Raw genomic sequence first — 14,795 nt, forward strand, 5'->3', positions numbered from 1 at the left:
TGAATTGACTGAATTGAAATGGGAATTTCAGTTTACTTCTTGAACTGACTGTATTGAAATTGAATTGACCCCAACCCTGGTATCTCTGTGGAAGACTGGGGCCTCTGAGGACCAGATGATCCCCATGGAGCAGCATCTCCACCAGGCCGTGTCAGCTACCTCCTCCTGGGTGGATGGTGTGGAGAACACCCTCTTCTCTGGTCCTGTGCTGCTGACAGAGAAGGCTGAGATACAGCTACAAAACCAGGAGGTAGACCCACTGCAACACACCGTCTACTCTCTCAGTATCATGTCATCTCAGAATGTGATTATGGTCTTTAGAAACCGCCAGCCGGTCCCTAATCATCCTAGCACTTTGAGATGTTCAGATCTAAAGGATCTGTATAGATATAAGCAGGGTAGTGGTGGAGCTTCCCTATTGGGCCAAGGGGAAAGGGTAGGGGGCAAATATAGACTCCTTCCAAGTCTTCCTCCATTCCAGTGTTTCACCTTGTGCCATGCATGTTTGGTGACTCTGCCGTCTCTGTTTCCTCCAGGCCTTAGGGAAGGATGTCAGTGAGGTGACTGGGGAGGTGAGCCACAGTCGGGGTCTCCTAGGCCAACCTACAGGGCTGTGTGCGGAGGACCAAGCCCTGTTAGAGAACACACTGGACTGTCTGATAGAGAGGCTGCAGGCTCTGGACTCTGCCCTGGGGAGACGCTGTGAACACATGAGGACCAGGATGCAGGAACTCACTGCCTACCAGGTAGGTTAGGATCATAGTCCATGGTTAGGATACTGTGTGGTGTACTTGTCTCTTTATTCATTATACTATTATGAAGGAACTTAGCCACAGACTAACAGGTTAGGCTACAGTACATGTGGTGTACTTGTCTCCTTTTGAGCCAGTTTCTGGACTCAGATCAAGCCTATTCTTGGACTAAAAAGCTTGCTTGTTGAAAATGGTTTTAAATCCAGGAATGGCCTTAAGCTGGGTCCGGGAAACTGTCAATAAGTGTTATATTATTATCTTATGTAACTCTGTAGCAATGCATTTAGTTTATCTTGTATTGGTTTATGCAGACGGAGTCACAGCTTCTCCTTGCTGATTTAAACGACACCAAGTGCCAGATCCTTCAGACGTTGGCGGGAGCCATGGACAGACCAGGATCCAAACAGCTCGAGGTGAGACATAAGGGGGTCATACATGCTCATGACAAGTCTTAAAATGCATTATAATTGCATGCTTTAACTTCCTCTCTTTAAGTTCTTCCTGCTCTTATAAAAGATAACAAAAATACATTTTCTAAGATGCTAACCAGTATTGGTTTTGTCTGGAAGGTCATAGCGGAGGCTGAGGAGGGTTTGAGAGAGTTTGAGCAGAGGATCACCCAGCTGAAAACCAGAGGAACAGAGCTACAGGCAGAACAGATGTCCACCAATGAGATGCTCAAGCTACAGGTACCTGACCTCTCCTTACAGACAGACACACAAACACACAGAGACAGACACACAGACACAAAATTATTCACCAATGTATGTTTACACAAACACTGCGTAAACATTGATTAATCATATTATATCTGTATGTCTTCTTCTTCTTCTTCTTCTTCTTCTTCTTCTTCTTCTTCTTCTTCTTCTTCTTCTTCTTCTTCTTCTTCTTCTTCTTCTTCTTCTTCTTCTTCTTCTTCTTCTTCTTCTTCTTCTTCTTCTTCTTCTTCTTCTTCTTCTTCTTCTTCTTCTTCTTCTTCTACAGGATGCCTATGAGGAGTTGGTGATGACGGTGGGCTCGCGGCGTAGTTGCCTGAACCAGAACATGGCTCTGAAGGGGCAGTATGAGAGGGCTCTACAGGACTTGGCTGACCTGGTGGACACCGCTCAAGACAAGATGGCCGGCGACCAGAGGGTCATCGCCAGCTCTGTGGAGGAAGTTCAGATTCTCCTGGACAAACACAAGGTAGACTTCAACCTTCCATAGAAGTATATTTACAGTAATATTTATAATACAATTAATAAAATACATCAAAGTATTTTACTATAATTCAAAAAGCAATTCAAGACTACAGTATTATAGCAATGCTGGGTGAACAGTGCAAAGTCCCTGAGCGCAGCTCAAACTCGGGTCACCATGACCAAAGGCAACGACCGTAACCGCTGCTCCAAGAAAGCTGGCTCCCTTGGGAGATCCTATTTAACGTCATGTTCATTGCAGTATTGATCAAGAGTGTTTTTCTCTCTCCCCAGGAGTTCTTCCAGGGTCTGGAGTCCCACATGATCCTGACGGAGACGTTCTTCAGGAAGATCAGTGGCCTGGTGGTTCCCAGAGAGAAGCAGGCTCTGGAGGAGAGACTGACCCAGGCCCAGGGAGTCCTCAAACAGGCCCACGGGAGAGGGCTGGAGCTGGAGTACATACTGGAGGTAGGGGAGTAGTAGTAGTAGTAGTAGTACTATATGTACTGTAGTAGTTGTTGTAGTATGTAGTGTGTAGTACCTCAAAAAGGCCCACCGGAGAGGAGTGGAGGTGTATTACATACTGGAGTTCAGAGACAACAATAAAACAAACTGCTATCATACTTAAATCAGTCGAATACCCTTTTCACACTACTGTGCTGGCCTGGTTATGCATCTGCCAGAGTTGCTGTAACCATGCTGGAAAGGACAATGTGAAAAGACAATATCCAGGCCAGCACAGTACGGTAAATGTCCCAAGTATAGCTGAATTGTTCTTTTTTCATGAGTTATACTTCTACTTGCCTCTATGCGTGTGTTTTCAGACTTGGAGCCGTCTGGTGCAGGACTACCAGGCTCTGTGTAGGCAGCTGGAGGCAGTGGAGGGTAGCATCCCCACAGTGGGCCTTGTGGAGGAGACAGAGGAGAGCCTCACGGAGAGGAGCACACTCTATCAGGTAGAGTAGGACACTATCATCATGTTATACAACGTTATGCAGTTATTACAGAAAGACAATGGCACTTATATATACCGTGTGTAACGTTTGAGTTGACATAATTTACAGTGGCGCCGTCATCTTAATCACGATTTTCCTAATAAATACCAGAAAGAGTACTGTACAATAATGTGATAACACCATTTATTTGATTGATGTAGTTTATGTCCCCCATCTTGGTTGACCTCCTTCTCTCCATAGAGTCTGAAGGGCAGACTGACGGAGCACCAGCACAAGCTGAGCCAGGTGCTGGAGGAGGGGAAGAGACTGTTGCTGCTGTCTGTGTGCTGTCCTGGCCTGGACAACCAGCTCACGGTGCTAGGGGAACACTGGCTCAGCAACACTACCAAGGTCAACAAGGAGCTGCAGAGACTAGAGGCCATCCTCAAACATTGGACCAGGTCAGGGCTGAACCCCAAGGGACATTGTTTAGGGTGTACTGTGTACTGGATGTGATGTAGACATGCCTCAAATAGTATTTGTTTTCTTTCTGATACTTCAGCTACTCGTTGAACCCAGGTCTGTACTGTATGTAATGTGGATATCTTGGGGGATTTGATAATCACCCACTCCATGTGATCTCCAGGTACCAGAAGGAGTTATCAGAGCTGAATGGCTGGCTGCAGTCTGCTCTAGAACGTCTGGACTTCTGGAACACTCAGGCAGCCGTAGTTCCACAGGAGCTGGAGACCCCCAGGGACCATCTCTCTGCCTTCCTGGTGAGTCAACATGTCAAAAGAGTAGGTGATACCTTAGAGGAAGTGGATATTCGACTGGCAGATCTGGATCAAATGGTTAAAGTTAGAGGTTAAGGGTTAAGGGTAGGGTTAGGGTTAGGGGGGGTTAGGGTAAGGGTTAAGTTTAGTCATAAGGGGTTTGAAAACTGTCATCTGGAACCAGCTGTATACACAGCCTGATATTCAATGTGAAACTGACCGTTATACTATTCTCTGTTCACAGGACTTCTGTAAAGAGGTGGAGACGCATTCATCTCTGAAGAGCTCTGTGCTGACTGAGGGCAACCAGCTACTGAGGCTGAAGAGGGTTGGCACTGCATCCCTGCGTTCTGACCTGGCCCGCGTAGACTCAGAGTGGACCCAACTACTCGCACTCATCCCAGGGGTGCAGGAGAAGCTACACCAGGTACTAACACAGGCTTATTTACACACACACACACACACATGCACCCAGTGGAGGAAGCTGCTCACACGCATCCACACCCGTTGCTGACAGGTGTATAAAATCGAGCACACAGCCATGCAATCTCCATAGACAAACATTGGCAGCTCAGTGACTTTCAACTTGGCACCGTCATAGGATGCCACCTTTCCAGCTAGTCAGTTCGTCAAATTTCTGCCCTGCTAGAGCTGCCCCGGTCAACTGTAAGTGCTGTTATTGTGAAGTGGAAACGTCTAGGAGCAACAACGGCTCAGCCGCGAAGTGGTAGGCCTCACAAGCTCACAGAACCTCTGGAAGCAACGTCAGCACAATAACTATTATCTGGGAGCTTCATGAAATGGGTTTCCATGGCTGAGCAGCCGCACACAAGCCTAAGATCACCATGCGCAATGCCAGGTTGGCTGGAGTGGTGTAAAGCTCGTCACCATTAGACTCTGGAGCAGTAGAAACGCGTTCTCTGGAGTGATGAATCACGTTTCACCATCTGGCAGTCCGACAGACGAATCTGGGTTTGGCGGATGCCAGGAGAATGCTACCTGCCCGAATGCATAGTGCCAACTGTAAAGTTAGGTGGAGGAGGAATAATGAACTGGGGCTGTTATTCATGGTTCGGGCTAGGCCCTTAGTTCCAGTGAAGGGAAATCTTAACGCTACAGCATACAATAAAATTTTAGACGATTCTGTGCTTCCAACTTTGTGGCAACAGTTTGGGGAAGGCCCTTTCCTGTTTCAGCATGACAATGCCCCTGTGCACAAAGCGAGGTCCATACAGAAATGGTTTGTCGAGATCGGTGTGGAAGGACTTAACTGGCCTGCACAGAGCACTGACCTCAACCCCATCGAACACCTTTGGGATGAATTGGAACGCCGACTGTGAGCCAAGCCTAATCGCCCAACATCCGTGCCGGACCTCACTAATGCTCTTGTGGCTGAATGGAAGCAAGTCCCTGCAGCAATGTTCCAACATCTAGTGGAAAGCCTTCCCAGAAGAGTGGAGGCTGTTATAGCAGCAAAATGGGGGTCCAACTCCATATTAATGCACATGATTTTGGAATGAGATGTTTGACGAGCAGGTGTCCACATACTTTTGGTAATGTAGTGTATATTGGCCGGTTTCTTTTCCTCAGTTACAAATGGAGAAGTTGGCCACTAGGCATGCCATCTCTGAGCTGGTCAACTGGATGTCTCTGATGGAGAATGTGATTGGAGAGGATGAGAGGAACCTGAAAGGAGCAGTGGGGTCAATTGTCATCCAGGACTATCTACAGAAATACAAGGTAAGGAACAGAAAACTCACAGCTAGCACATTTGGTGCCTTGGAAGTTGTGGGAACGTACCGTTTTGGTTTCTCATTGATTCTGAGAACGAAGCCATAAGTTTCCTTACCGGTAAAACAGAACGTATTTTTTTACGTTCTGAGAATGGAAGTGATAATTTTGCCTGTTCTGGGAGCGTACATTTTTAGGTTGCAGGGAGGTTCTGAGAACGTTTTACTATGGTTCCCTGAAAGTTTTCCTAGAAGGGTTTATTAATGTTTGAGAATGGAAATTATAGGTTATTTTAAGGTAATTAAATAGCATTCTGAGAACATTCTCTAAATGTTGTGAATGTTTTTGAACAACATTTTAAGGTTATTTGGAGGTTTTTGAATAACTTCCTTAAAACTTTCACTGAATGTTTCAATTAGACTTTTAATAACACTGCTAGCTTAGGTTAACAGTTTTGAACTCCAAGCACACATGGAAATTAATTTGCTTCTGCATTAATCATGCAAACACATTTCTTTTTTTATTGTGGCACGGCGTCAGTGAGATTCAAACCTATGATCTTCTGTTCTCTAACCAAGGAATTAGCCCACTGCACCACCAGGATGGAGCAGGTGTACCATGTGTTTTTACCCATACAACGCTGTTCATTTTAGTCTATTCAAACAGACCCAGTTTCAAAGGAAACAAGCACTCATTAAGATCAGGTGTGGCCAATTAGTGGGCGCGGCCAACACACCTGAACACACTAAACAAGATAGAGGCTAGAGAGTTTTGTTGATGCTGAAAACGGAATGTATGTTTTCAAATAACATTCTTTGAACGTTACTAATGTTTTCTTGTGGTTTTTATGGAAAGTTTTCTTAATGTTCTGAAAACATTACTTTAAATAGGACCATGAGGAAACCTGCAGAAAACTTACTGAAATTCCCACTGAAGAACGTTGTTTCTTAATGTTCTCTGAACGTTCTGAGAACATGAACTTAAATAGAATCACGAGGAAACCTGTAGGAAACGTTATGCTGAAGTGCTAAAATTCCCACAGAAGAACGCTGTTTCTTAACATTCTTGCACTATTTGAGAACATTCCCAATGTCAAACCAGTTGGGGAACGTTCCTAGAACATTTCCAATGAATGTATTATATGTAACCATGAATTGCCAAGAAAATTACGTTTTTTTTGTCAAGTTCCTTAAATGTGCTGAGAATGTTCCAAAGCCAAGCAACTATCCTGCACCATTCCCAGAACGTTGTGGGAAGGTTGCATGCAAAATAACCATAGGACGACCACGCTCTCACCAAGCTCTAAGAAACATAGGGTTCTCAGAACGTTATGTGCTAGCTGGGCTGAGACTACAATATTCCATATATATTTCAAGTGTTTTCTGGCTAAATAGAGTACCTATTTTACATTCTCACAAGCCATTGTAAATAATGAAAGACTCTGCCATTCATTTAGCTCTTTATACTCACTCTAATAGATAAAGCAGACTACAAATGTCTGTTGGACAATAAAGGAATCATCATCTTCTCCTTTACATGATCCTTCTTCTCCTCCTCCCCGGTCTCTCTCTGTCTCTCTCTCTCTCTCTCTCTCTCTCTGTCTCTCTCTCTCTCTCTCTCTCTGTCTCTCTCTCTGTCTCTCTCTCTCTCTCTCTCTCTCTCTCTCTCTCTCTCTCTCTCTCTCTCTCTCTCTCTCTCTCTCTCTCTCTCTCTCTCTCTCTCTCTCTCTCTCTCTCTCTCTCTCTCCTTCCCCAGGGCTTCAGAGTTGATGTGAGCTGTAAGCAGCTGACGGTGGACTTTGTGAACCAGTCTGTGCTCCAGGTCAGTGGTCAGGATGTGGAGAGCAAGCGCAGCGACAAGACAGACTTTGCAGAGAGGCTGGGAGTCATGAACCGACGCTGGCAGTTACTACAGGGACTCATCACGGAGAGGGTGAGAGAGAAAACAAACCACTTTCAACCTCAACTTAAAATGTCTACTTTCAACTTTATTTGTTAGAGAGGGAAATTAGTTATGCAGCAAGATCACACATAAAAGAGAATAAACATACATGATGCATTATGGGTATTCCAAAGTATTGTTAAACTTAAACCCCTGGCGTTATGTCATATTAAAGCATATTAAAGCCACTGTGTGGCTCTTTGAATCATGTCAATGTAGAGTTCATCAGCTTTCGTTGTATTATATAATTGATTATGTAATCTTGGTACCCAGAACTAAATCTCTCATGCGCTCTGGACAGCTAGAGACAGACAAAGCCTGTTATGTGTTTCAGGGATGATTTCATTGTCTCAGTACATTATGTGACTCTGTGCTGTGTTGTGTTGTGTGGTCAGGTCCAGTTCCTGGAGTCTCTGCTGGAGGCCTGGTTGAACTATGAGAACAACATACAGGCCCTGAAGACCTGGCTGCTTGCTCAGGAGGAGAGGCTGAAGAGGAAACCCAGGATAGAGGATCTAACCTCCGTACAGAATGCTCTCAAAGACTGCCAGGTAGGAATATTAGCTGTCCACACTTTGTATTGATTTATTAGATACATCTTATCTTGTTTTTGCACATGTACAGTATATTATGTCTTTGGGGTTCAATTTGGTTGTGCATTTTCTAAAATTAAGAATCTTGATCTTTATCATGTTGATTGTACTTGATTGTAACTGCTCTCTGCTCCCTGATAGTAGTTTAACTACTAAATAAGGGTATCTGACTCTCACTGCTCTCTCTTTCCACTGCTTCTGCAGGAGATGGAGGAGAAGGTGAAGGAGAAGGAGGGTGAGGTGGAGCGGGTGGAGGAGCAGGCCTGTGCCCTCATCCAGAACAAGACCGACGAGGCCTGCGCTGTCGTCATGGAGACGCTCCAAGCTGTCAATCACACCTGGGCTAACCTGGACCACCTGGTAGGCGGAGCTATCTTATCCACCGTTCATTTCGCTCTTTATATCTCTCATCCTCTATTCATCTCTCTATATACGGAGTGTAAATAATGTATGAATGGTCTGTGAGTTGTATGAGAGGTGTGATAATCACAGATATAGCCCACTATAAGTACCCCACACTCACCTAGAACCGCACACTCAGCAACTGCCCCATTATAACTACCCTTCACTCACTATGATGATCCCCTGTTGCAGAATAGCACTAAACACAACTGCAAAATGAAGTAAGGTCCTACTTTTTAAGTGTAAACCCTGTTGTTCTACTCCGCCTCTTGCTCCACTCCAGATCGGCCAGCTGAAGATCAGCCTTGTGTCAGTGCTGGACCAGTGGAGTCTTTACAAGCTGTCCTCAGAGGAGATGAACGGCTACCTGATGGAGGGGCGGTACTCTGTGTCCCGTTTCCGCCTCTTCACCGGCTCCCTGGAGGCTGTGCAGCTACAGGTGGAGAGTCTCCAGGTAAAACCAGGACGAACAGTCATCATAAGCTTTTACAAATGGGTTTTTGTCCACCCTGTTTTGTTTCATGGCTCGTTAAACGTACACAGTAGCCCAACACTTCTACATCTTTGAGGGGTAGTGGAGGAGTCCACACTTCGGGAGAAATTTGGGCTAATGTGTTTGTGACTTGTGTTGTGTAGAGCCTACAGGAGGAACTGGAGAAGCAGGAGGGCAGTCTGAGGAAGTTTGGCTCTGTGACACACCAGCTGCTGAAGGAGTGCCACCCGTCTGTGTCCGACACCCTCAACAATACCCTGAAGGACGTCAACGCTAGGTTTGTTTGTTTATTTGAATCATTTTAAGACCACAATGGGGGGCATATCTTCCAACAATCCATGAATGGGTGAGAACCATGACTTTTAAGTCTTCAGGTCTCAGGCAAGGTCATGCGAGCATCGTTCCAAACCACCTGTGTTGTGCTCAGGTGGAGCAGCCTCGTCCATGATCAGTTGATCCAACAACAATAAGATGTTATTGATCCATGATCCAAGATGTGGATCACCAATGTACGTTGTGTCCAGGTGGAGCAGTCTTCTGGAGGAGATCTCCGAGCGTCTGAGGAGCAGTAACGTCCTGCTACAGCTGTGGCAGCACTACAAAGAGCTGTATGTAAAGAGCAGCTCCAGTGTCCAGCTACAAGAAGAGCAGGCTGACCGACTCCTGGAGACTGCCTGCAGCAAGGACATCACAGACGAGGAGGTCTCCACCTGGATCCAAGACTGCAGCGTGAGTAGGAACAGGGACCGTGTTGGATTGACCCCTTTTTTACACACGCACTGGATCCAGCGCTGAGCTATATACTGTATTCTCCCATTAAGGCCTTTTTGCTTATATGGCCTACTATGGAAGTGTTGGAACACTTGAATCAGATTTAAGTTTCAGGGTTTAATGCGCTAAGCTTTCGGTCAACAGTGATCCTTGTCAGAAAAGTAAATGACATTTGGTCATATTACTTTGTGATAATAGATGATTTGTGTTCTGTTACACTCATGTGTGTTGGTGTATGGTGGTTTTTCTCCAGGAGTTGCTTCGTGCCCAGGCTCCAGTGAAGGCATCTCTACAGGTTCTCCAGGAGCTGGGAGATCAGCTGAAGCAACAGGTGGACACCTCCGCAGCGTCCACTGTCCAGTCAGACCACCTCTCTCTGACACAGCGCCTGGCCACTGTTGAGCAAGCCCTCAGCAGACAGCTCACTACACTACAGGTACAGGGGAAATATGGGACCAGATTTACCTGATATATTTTACCAGCTGCTTACTCCATGATCCCAAAGACATTGAGACATTACTGTAACCTCATGCTACTGAGATCTTCTAAAGAATGTACTTTTCAGTTGCTTCATTGGCCATTGGTTCATGCCTTTTGGCCAGGGATCCGTTGAAAAATAGATTTATATCTCAATGGGATATACAGTGGGGAAAAAAGTATTTAGTCAGCCACCAATTGTGCAAGTTCTCCCACTTAAAAAGATGAGAGAGGCCTGTAATTGTCATCATAGGTACACGTCAACTATGACAGACAAAATGAGAAGAAAAAAAATCCAGAAAATCACATGGTAGGATTTTTAATGAATTTATTTGCAAATGATGGTGGAAAATAAGTATTTGGTCAATAACAAAAGTTTCTCAATACTTTGTTATATACCCTTTGTTGGCAATGACAAAGGTCAAACGTTTTCTGTAAGTCTTCACAAGGTTTTCACACACTGTTGCTGGTATTTTGGCCCATTCCTCCATGCAGATCTCCTCTAGAGCAGTGATGTTTTGTGGCTGTCACTCGGCAACACGGACTTTCAACTCCCTCCAAAGATTTTCTATGGGGTTGAGATCTGGAGACTGGCTAGGCCACTCCAGGACCTTGAAATGCTTCTACGAAGCCACTCCTTCGTTGCCCGGGCGGTGTGTTTGGGATCATTGTCATGCTGAAAGACCCAGCCACGTTTCATCTTCAATGCCCTTGCTGATGGAAGGAGGTTTTCACTCAAAATCTCACGATACATGGCCCCATTCATTCTTTCCTTTACACGGATCAGTCGTCCTGGTCCCTTTGCAGAAAAACAGCCCCAAAGCATGATGTTTCCACCCCCATGCTTCACAGTAGGTATGGTGTTCTTTGGATGCAACTCAGCAATCTTTGTCCTCCAAACACGACGAGTTGAGTTTTTACCAAAAGTTCTATTTTGGTTTCATCTGACATTCTCCCAATCCTCTTCTGGATCATCCAAATGCACTCTAGCAAACTTCAGACGGGCCTGGACATGTACTGGCTTAAGCAGGGGGACACGTCTGGCACTGCAGGATTTGAGTCCCTGGCGGCGTAGTGTGTTACTGATGGTAGGCTTTGTTACTTTGGTCCCAGCTCTCTGCAGGTCATTCACTAGGTCCCCCGTGTGGTTCTGGGATTTTTGCTCACCATTCTTGTGATCATTTTGACCCCACCGGGTGAGATCTTGCGTGGAGCCCCAGATCGAGGGAGATTATCAGTGGTCTTGTATGTCTTCCATTTCCTAATAATTGCTCCCACAGTTGATTTCTTCAAACCAAGCTGCTTACCTATTGCAGATTCAGTCTTCCCAGCCTGGTGCAGGTCTACAATTTTGTTTCTGGTGTCCTTTGACAGCTCTTTGGTCTTGGCCATAGTGGAGTTTGGAGTGTGACTGTTTGAGGTTGTGGACAGGTGTCTTTTATACTGATAACAAGTTCAAACAGGTGCCATTAATACAGGTAACGAGTGGAGGACAGAGGAGCCTCTTAAAGAAGAAGTTACAGGTCTGTGAGAGCCAGAAATCTTGCTTGTTTGTAGGTGACCAAATACTTATTTTCCACCATAATTTGCAAATAAATTCATTAAAATCCCACAATGTGATTTTCTGGAAAAAAAATTCTCAATTTGTCTGTCATAGTTGACGTGTACCTATGATGAAAATTACAGGCCTCTCTCATCTTTTGAAGTGGGAGAACTTGCACAATTGGTGGCTGACTAAATACTTTTTTTCCCCACTGTATTGAATAAATACATATCTTGTTCTCCTCCAGACGGGAGTCCAGGACTATGAGACCTTCAGTGAGCAGCTGGGTTTCTTGGGTCGCTGGATGGTGGAGGCAGAGGAGGCTCTGAAGGTCCAGGATCCCAACAGTTCTTCTGACCTGGCCATCATCCAGGACCGCATGGAGGAACTCAAGGTAAGTCACAAAAATATAAAAAATAAAGATCACTGGGATCTACAGTATCTAGCCACAAAACATTATATGACTGATTTCTCAATTCCTTTCCTTGTTTCCTCTCCTCTCCTCATCTGCACTGATTGGAAAATACTTGACAGGTGAAACAATATGGTGGAAGCTCATTAGCCTTTAAATTAAAGGCATGGTCTGTTCTTTCATATCAGCGTAATGAGGCAAAGGAAACAAGGAGAGGATGGATTTTTAGAAAATTGAGAAAGAGGCATTATCTTAAGGAAGTGTTGATGTTACTCAGACACTGCTGTTCTGTCCTGTTCCCCCTACAGAGACAGATCTTGAGATTCAGTAGCATGGCTCCTGACCTGGAGCGTCTCAACGAGCTGGGCTACCGGCTTCCTCTCAACGACATTGAGATCAAACGCATGCAGAACCTTAACCGGAGCTGGTCTGCAGCCAATGCCCAAACCACTGAGAGGTTCAGGTAAGGCCGAAAACTGAAGTTCATGAAAAACTTTGACCACATGAAATAACTTCAAAGACTTAAGGTTTTTCAAAGAGATTAAGGTTGGCTCAGTAAATCATTTGATGACATTGGGCAGGTATTCTGACTTGAGATCTGTGTGCTTAACTAGAATTTCGCACAAGTCTCCCATCGACGTCAATTAATGATTTAAGCAAAAAGTCTGAAATTGCACCCCTTATCTCAACTCTGAATCCCAGAGTTATTTCAATGACTGAAGGTTTTTGGGTCTGATATTTTGGGTTGTTGGTCTCTCCTCAGCAAATTGCAGTCGTTCTTGCTGCAGCAGCAGACGTTCCTGGAGAAGTGTGAGACGTGGATGGAGTTCCTGGTACAGACGGAGGAGAAGCTGGCCGTGGAGATCTCTGGGAATTGCCAGAGTCTGATGGAGCAGCAGAGAGCACACGAGGTAGGTGGAGGATGTCCCGCTGGAAACAACCCAGTAGTGAACCCAGCGGGAAAAACCTGTTGTTATGACATCATCCCAGATTACAACTAGTTCTGAACCAGTTCTGGTTGTGATGTGGTTGTAGCCCTTTCCTGCAGTCAAATGACCAAATCTCCCTCTAGTGGCCCCATGGGTGGAATGTTATTAATATTTTTCATAATTACATAATTAATAAACATATTTTTTATCAAACACTGATAATCCTGTTATTCTATGTCAAACGGTTTTGTTATATTTCAGTCTTCTGTGCTGCATATAAAGTGCAGTATTTGGATGCAAACTCAAAATGGAATACATTTCAACTCTATATCTGACATGGTACAGGTGTCTTTTTTTTAAAGCCCATAACCATGTGTGTGAGGTGTATACTTTTGTTTTAAAGTAGATTTGTTTAAAACTACCAAGAAACACTCTGTGTGACCCTGATTTAGCCCACTGCAGTCAAAGGTTAATGACATAATTTTAACCAGCTTTGCGTGCTGGGATTTGAGACATCTGGATTCCATAGAGTCATCATGACTGCTGTAGTGCAATAATTTACTGTAATGTCACTTCCCAAGATGCTCTTACCCTGATCTGAAACCTGAATGCGTTGTCTCCGCAGCTATTTCAGGCTGAGATGTTCAGCCGTCAGCAGATCCTCCACTCCATAATCAGTGATGGCCAGAGGATGCTGGCGCAGGGACAGGTGGATGACAGGTACAGTTCACTGCCTCAGTGTGTAAAGTGTGTTGACACACATATCATGATACCCATATGATGCACTTAAAAAAAGAAAAGAAACTTGACTTAACTTGACGTACACTTGTCTCTCATCATTCACAAAGCTGTAGGTGAGTGCCTTGGTAGAAAAGTGGTCATTCTTGTCTGATTTCTATGGCTCCTCTACAGCAGCAGCACTACACAGCTGTGATTCATATAATCAAAGCTTAATGATGAGTGGATTATCAGCTGTGTAGTGCTAGGGCAAAAAACAAACCGTGCACCCAGTGGGGGCCCCAGGACCGAGTTAAGGGAAACCTGGTGTACAGGATATCCATCTAATCCAGTCCTTATCTTACTGTAAATGCCCTCTCTCTCTCCTGCAGAGATGAATTCAACCTGAAGTTGGCACTGTTGAGTAACCAGTGGCAGGGCGTGGTGCGTCGCGCCCAGCAGAGGCGGGGTATCATCGACAGCCTGATCCGCCAGTGGCAACGTTACAGGGATATGGCAGAGAAGCTGAGGAAATGGCTGGTGGAGGTCTCCCATCCCACCGAGGCCCTACAGGCTGGGGCGTCCTTACCCCTGCAGCAGGCCAGATCCATGCTGGATGCAGTTCAGGTACTTTAGGCCCAACTAACTCTGATGACCTCTTGACCCTAGCTAGCTACCTTCTTCTTGGTGATATTAAACTGTTTATACCAAAACTCACTCTCTCCGACGACTGTGTCGAATGGGACTACCTTTTTTCACCCTGCACAAATATGACTTTGGAGACGGAGACATATTTGATGGATAACAGTATTGTACTTATCCCCAAAAGGCTATATCCTCACCCTTTCAACTGTACAGAGGAACAAGGCAGGGCTGACACCTATCACCTTTATTGTTTGCTATCCCCATAGAGCCATTGATAAGGGTTAGAGTTAGGGTCAGGGTTATGTTCTAACTATCCTGATATTCCTATGTCTCTACGATCCCACTCGAAGGAAAAGGTTCTGTAGCGGCAGCAGAGCAGCTGCATCCTAACAGTGGAGGATTATGGGTTAGGGCAGTGATATTCAAAGTCGGTAAATGTAATTTCGGCTGGGGTGGTGTCGCCAGAAATTCTGGCAAAAAGAAATGGGGTCCCTGCTGAA

The 14,795-nt window shown here is 45.2% G+C and overlaps 1 protein-coding gene across 2 annotated transcripts in view; it reads left to right on the forward strand.

Annotated features, from left to right (window-relative positions):
* The window catches only part of LOC121544644 (nesprin-1), a 169,297-nt gene that overhangs the window by 117,116 nt on the left and 37,386 nt on the right, over nucleotides 1-14,795 (forward strand). For both annotated transcript variants that reach the window (XM_041854654.2, XM_041854653.2), the window contains 23 exons: nucleotides 95-250; nucleotides 537-746; nucleotides 1,064-1,165; nucleotides 1,322-1,441; nucleotides 1,737-1,937; nucleotides 2,225-2,398; nucleotides 2,755-2,886; nucleotides 3,127-3,326; nucleotides 3,512-3,644; nucleotides 3,886-4,068; nucleotides 5,232-5,381; nucleotides 7,128-7,304; nucleotides 7,709-7,864; nucleotides 8,111-8,266; nucleotides 8,592-8,762; nucleotides 8,945-9,078; nucleotides 9,326-9,530; nucleotides 9,826-10,008; nucleotides 11,840-11,986; nucleotides 12,313-12,467; nucleotides 12,768-12,915; nucleotides 13,559-13,653; nucleotides 14,043-14,277. In XM_041854654.2, coding sequence (XP_041710588.2) covers nucleotides 95-250; nucleotides 537-746; nucleotides 1,064-1,165; nucleotides 1,322-1,441; nucleotides 1,737-1,937; nucleotides 2,225-2,398; nucleotides 2,755-2,886; nucleotides 3,127-3,326; nucleotides 3,512-3,644; nucleotides 3,886-4,068; nucleotides 5,232-5,381; nucleotides 7,128-7,304; nucleotides 7,709-7,864; nucleotides 8,111-8,266; nucleotides 8,592-8,762; nucleotides 8,945-9,078; nucleotides 9,326-9,530; nucleotides 9,826-10,008; nucleotides 11,840-11,986; nucleotides 12,313-12,467; nucleotides 12,768-12,915; nucleotides 13,559-13,653; nucleotides 14,043-14,277 — 3,723 coding nt within the window. The remainder of the gene's footprint in view (nucleotides 1-94; nucleotides 251-536; nucleotides 747-1,063; nucleotides 1,166-1,321; nucleotides 1,442-1,736; nucleotides 1,938-2,224; nucleotides 2,399-2,754; nucleotides 2,887-3,126; nucleotides 3,327-3,511; nucleotides 3,645-3,885; nucleotides 4,069-5,231; nucleotides 5,382-7,127; nucleotides 7,305-7,708; nucleotides 7,865-8,110; nucleotides 8,267-8,591; nucleotides 8,763-8,944; nucleotides 9,079-9,325; nucleotides 9,531-9,825; nucleotides 10,009-11,839; nucleotides 11,987-12,312; nucleotides 12,468-12,767; nucleotides 12,916-13,558; nucleotides 13,654-14,042; nucleotides 14,278-14,795) is intronic.

Source organism: Coregonus clupeaformis, chromosome 29 (genome assembly GCF_020615455.1).
Source record: "Coregonus clupeaformis isolate EN_2021a chromosome 29, ASM2061545v1, whole genome shotgun sequence".
Lineage (NCBI taxonomy): Eukaryota > Metazoa > Chordata > Actinopteri > Salmoniformes > Salmonidae > Coregonus > Coregonus clupeaformis.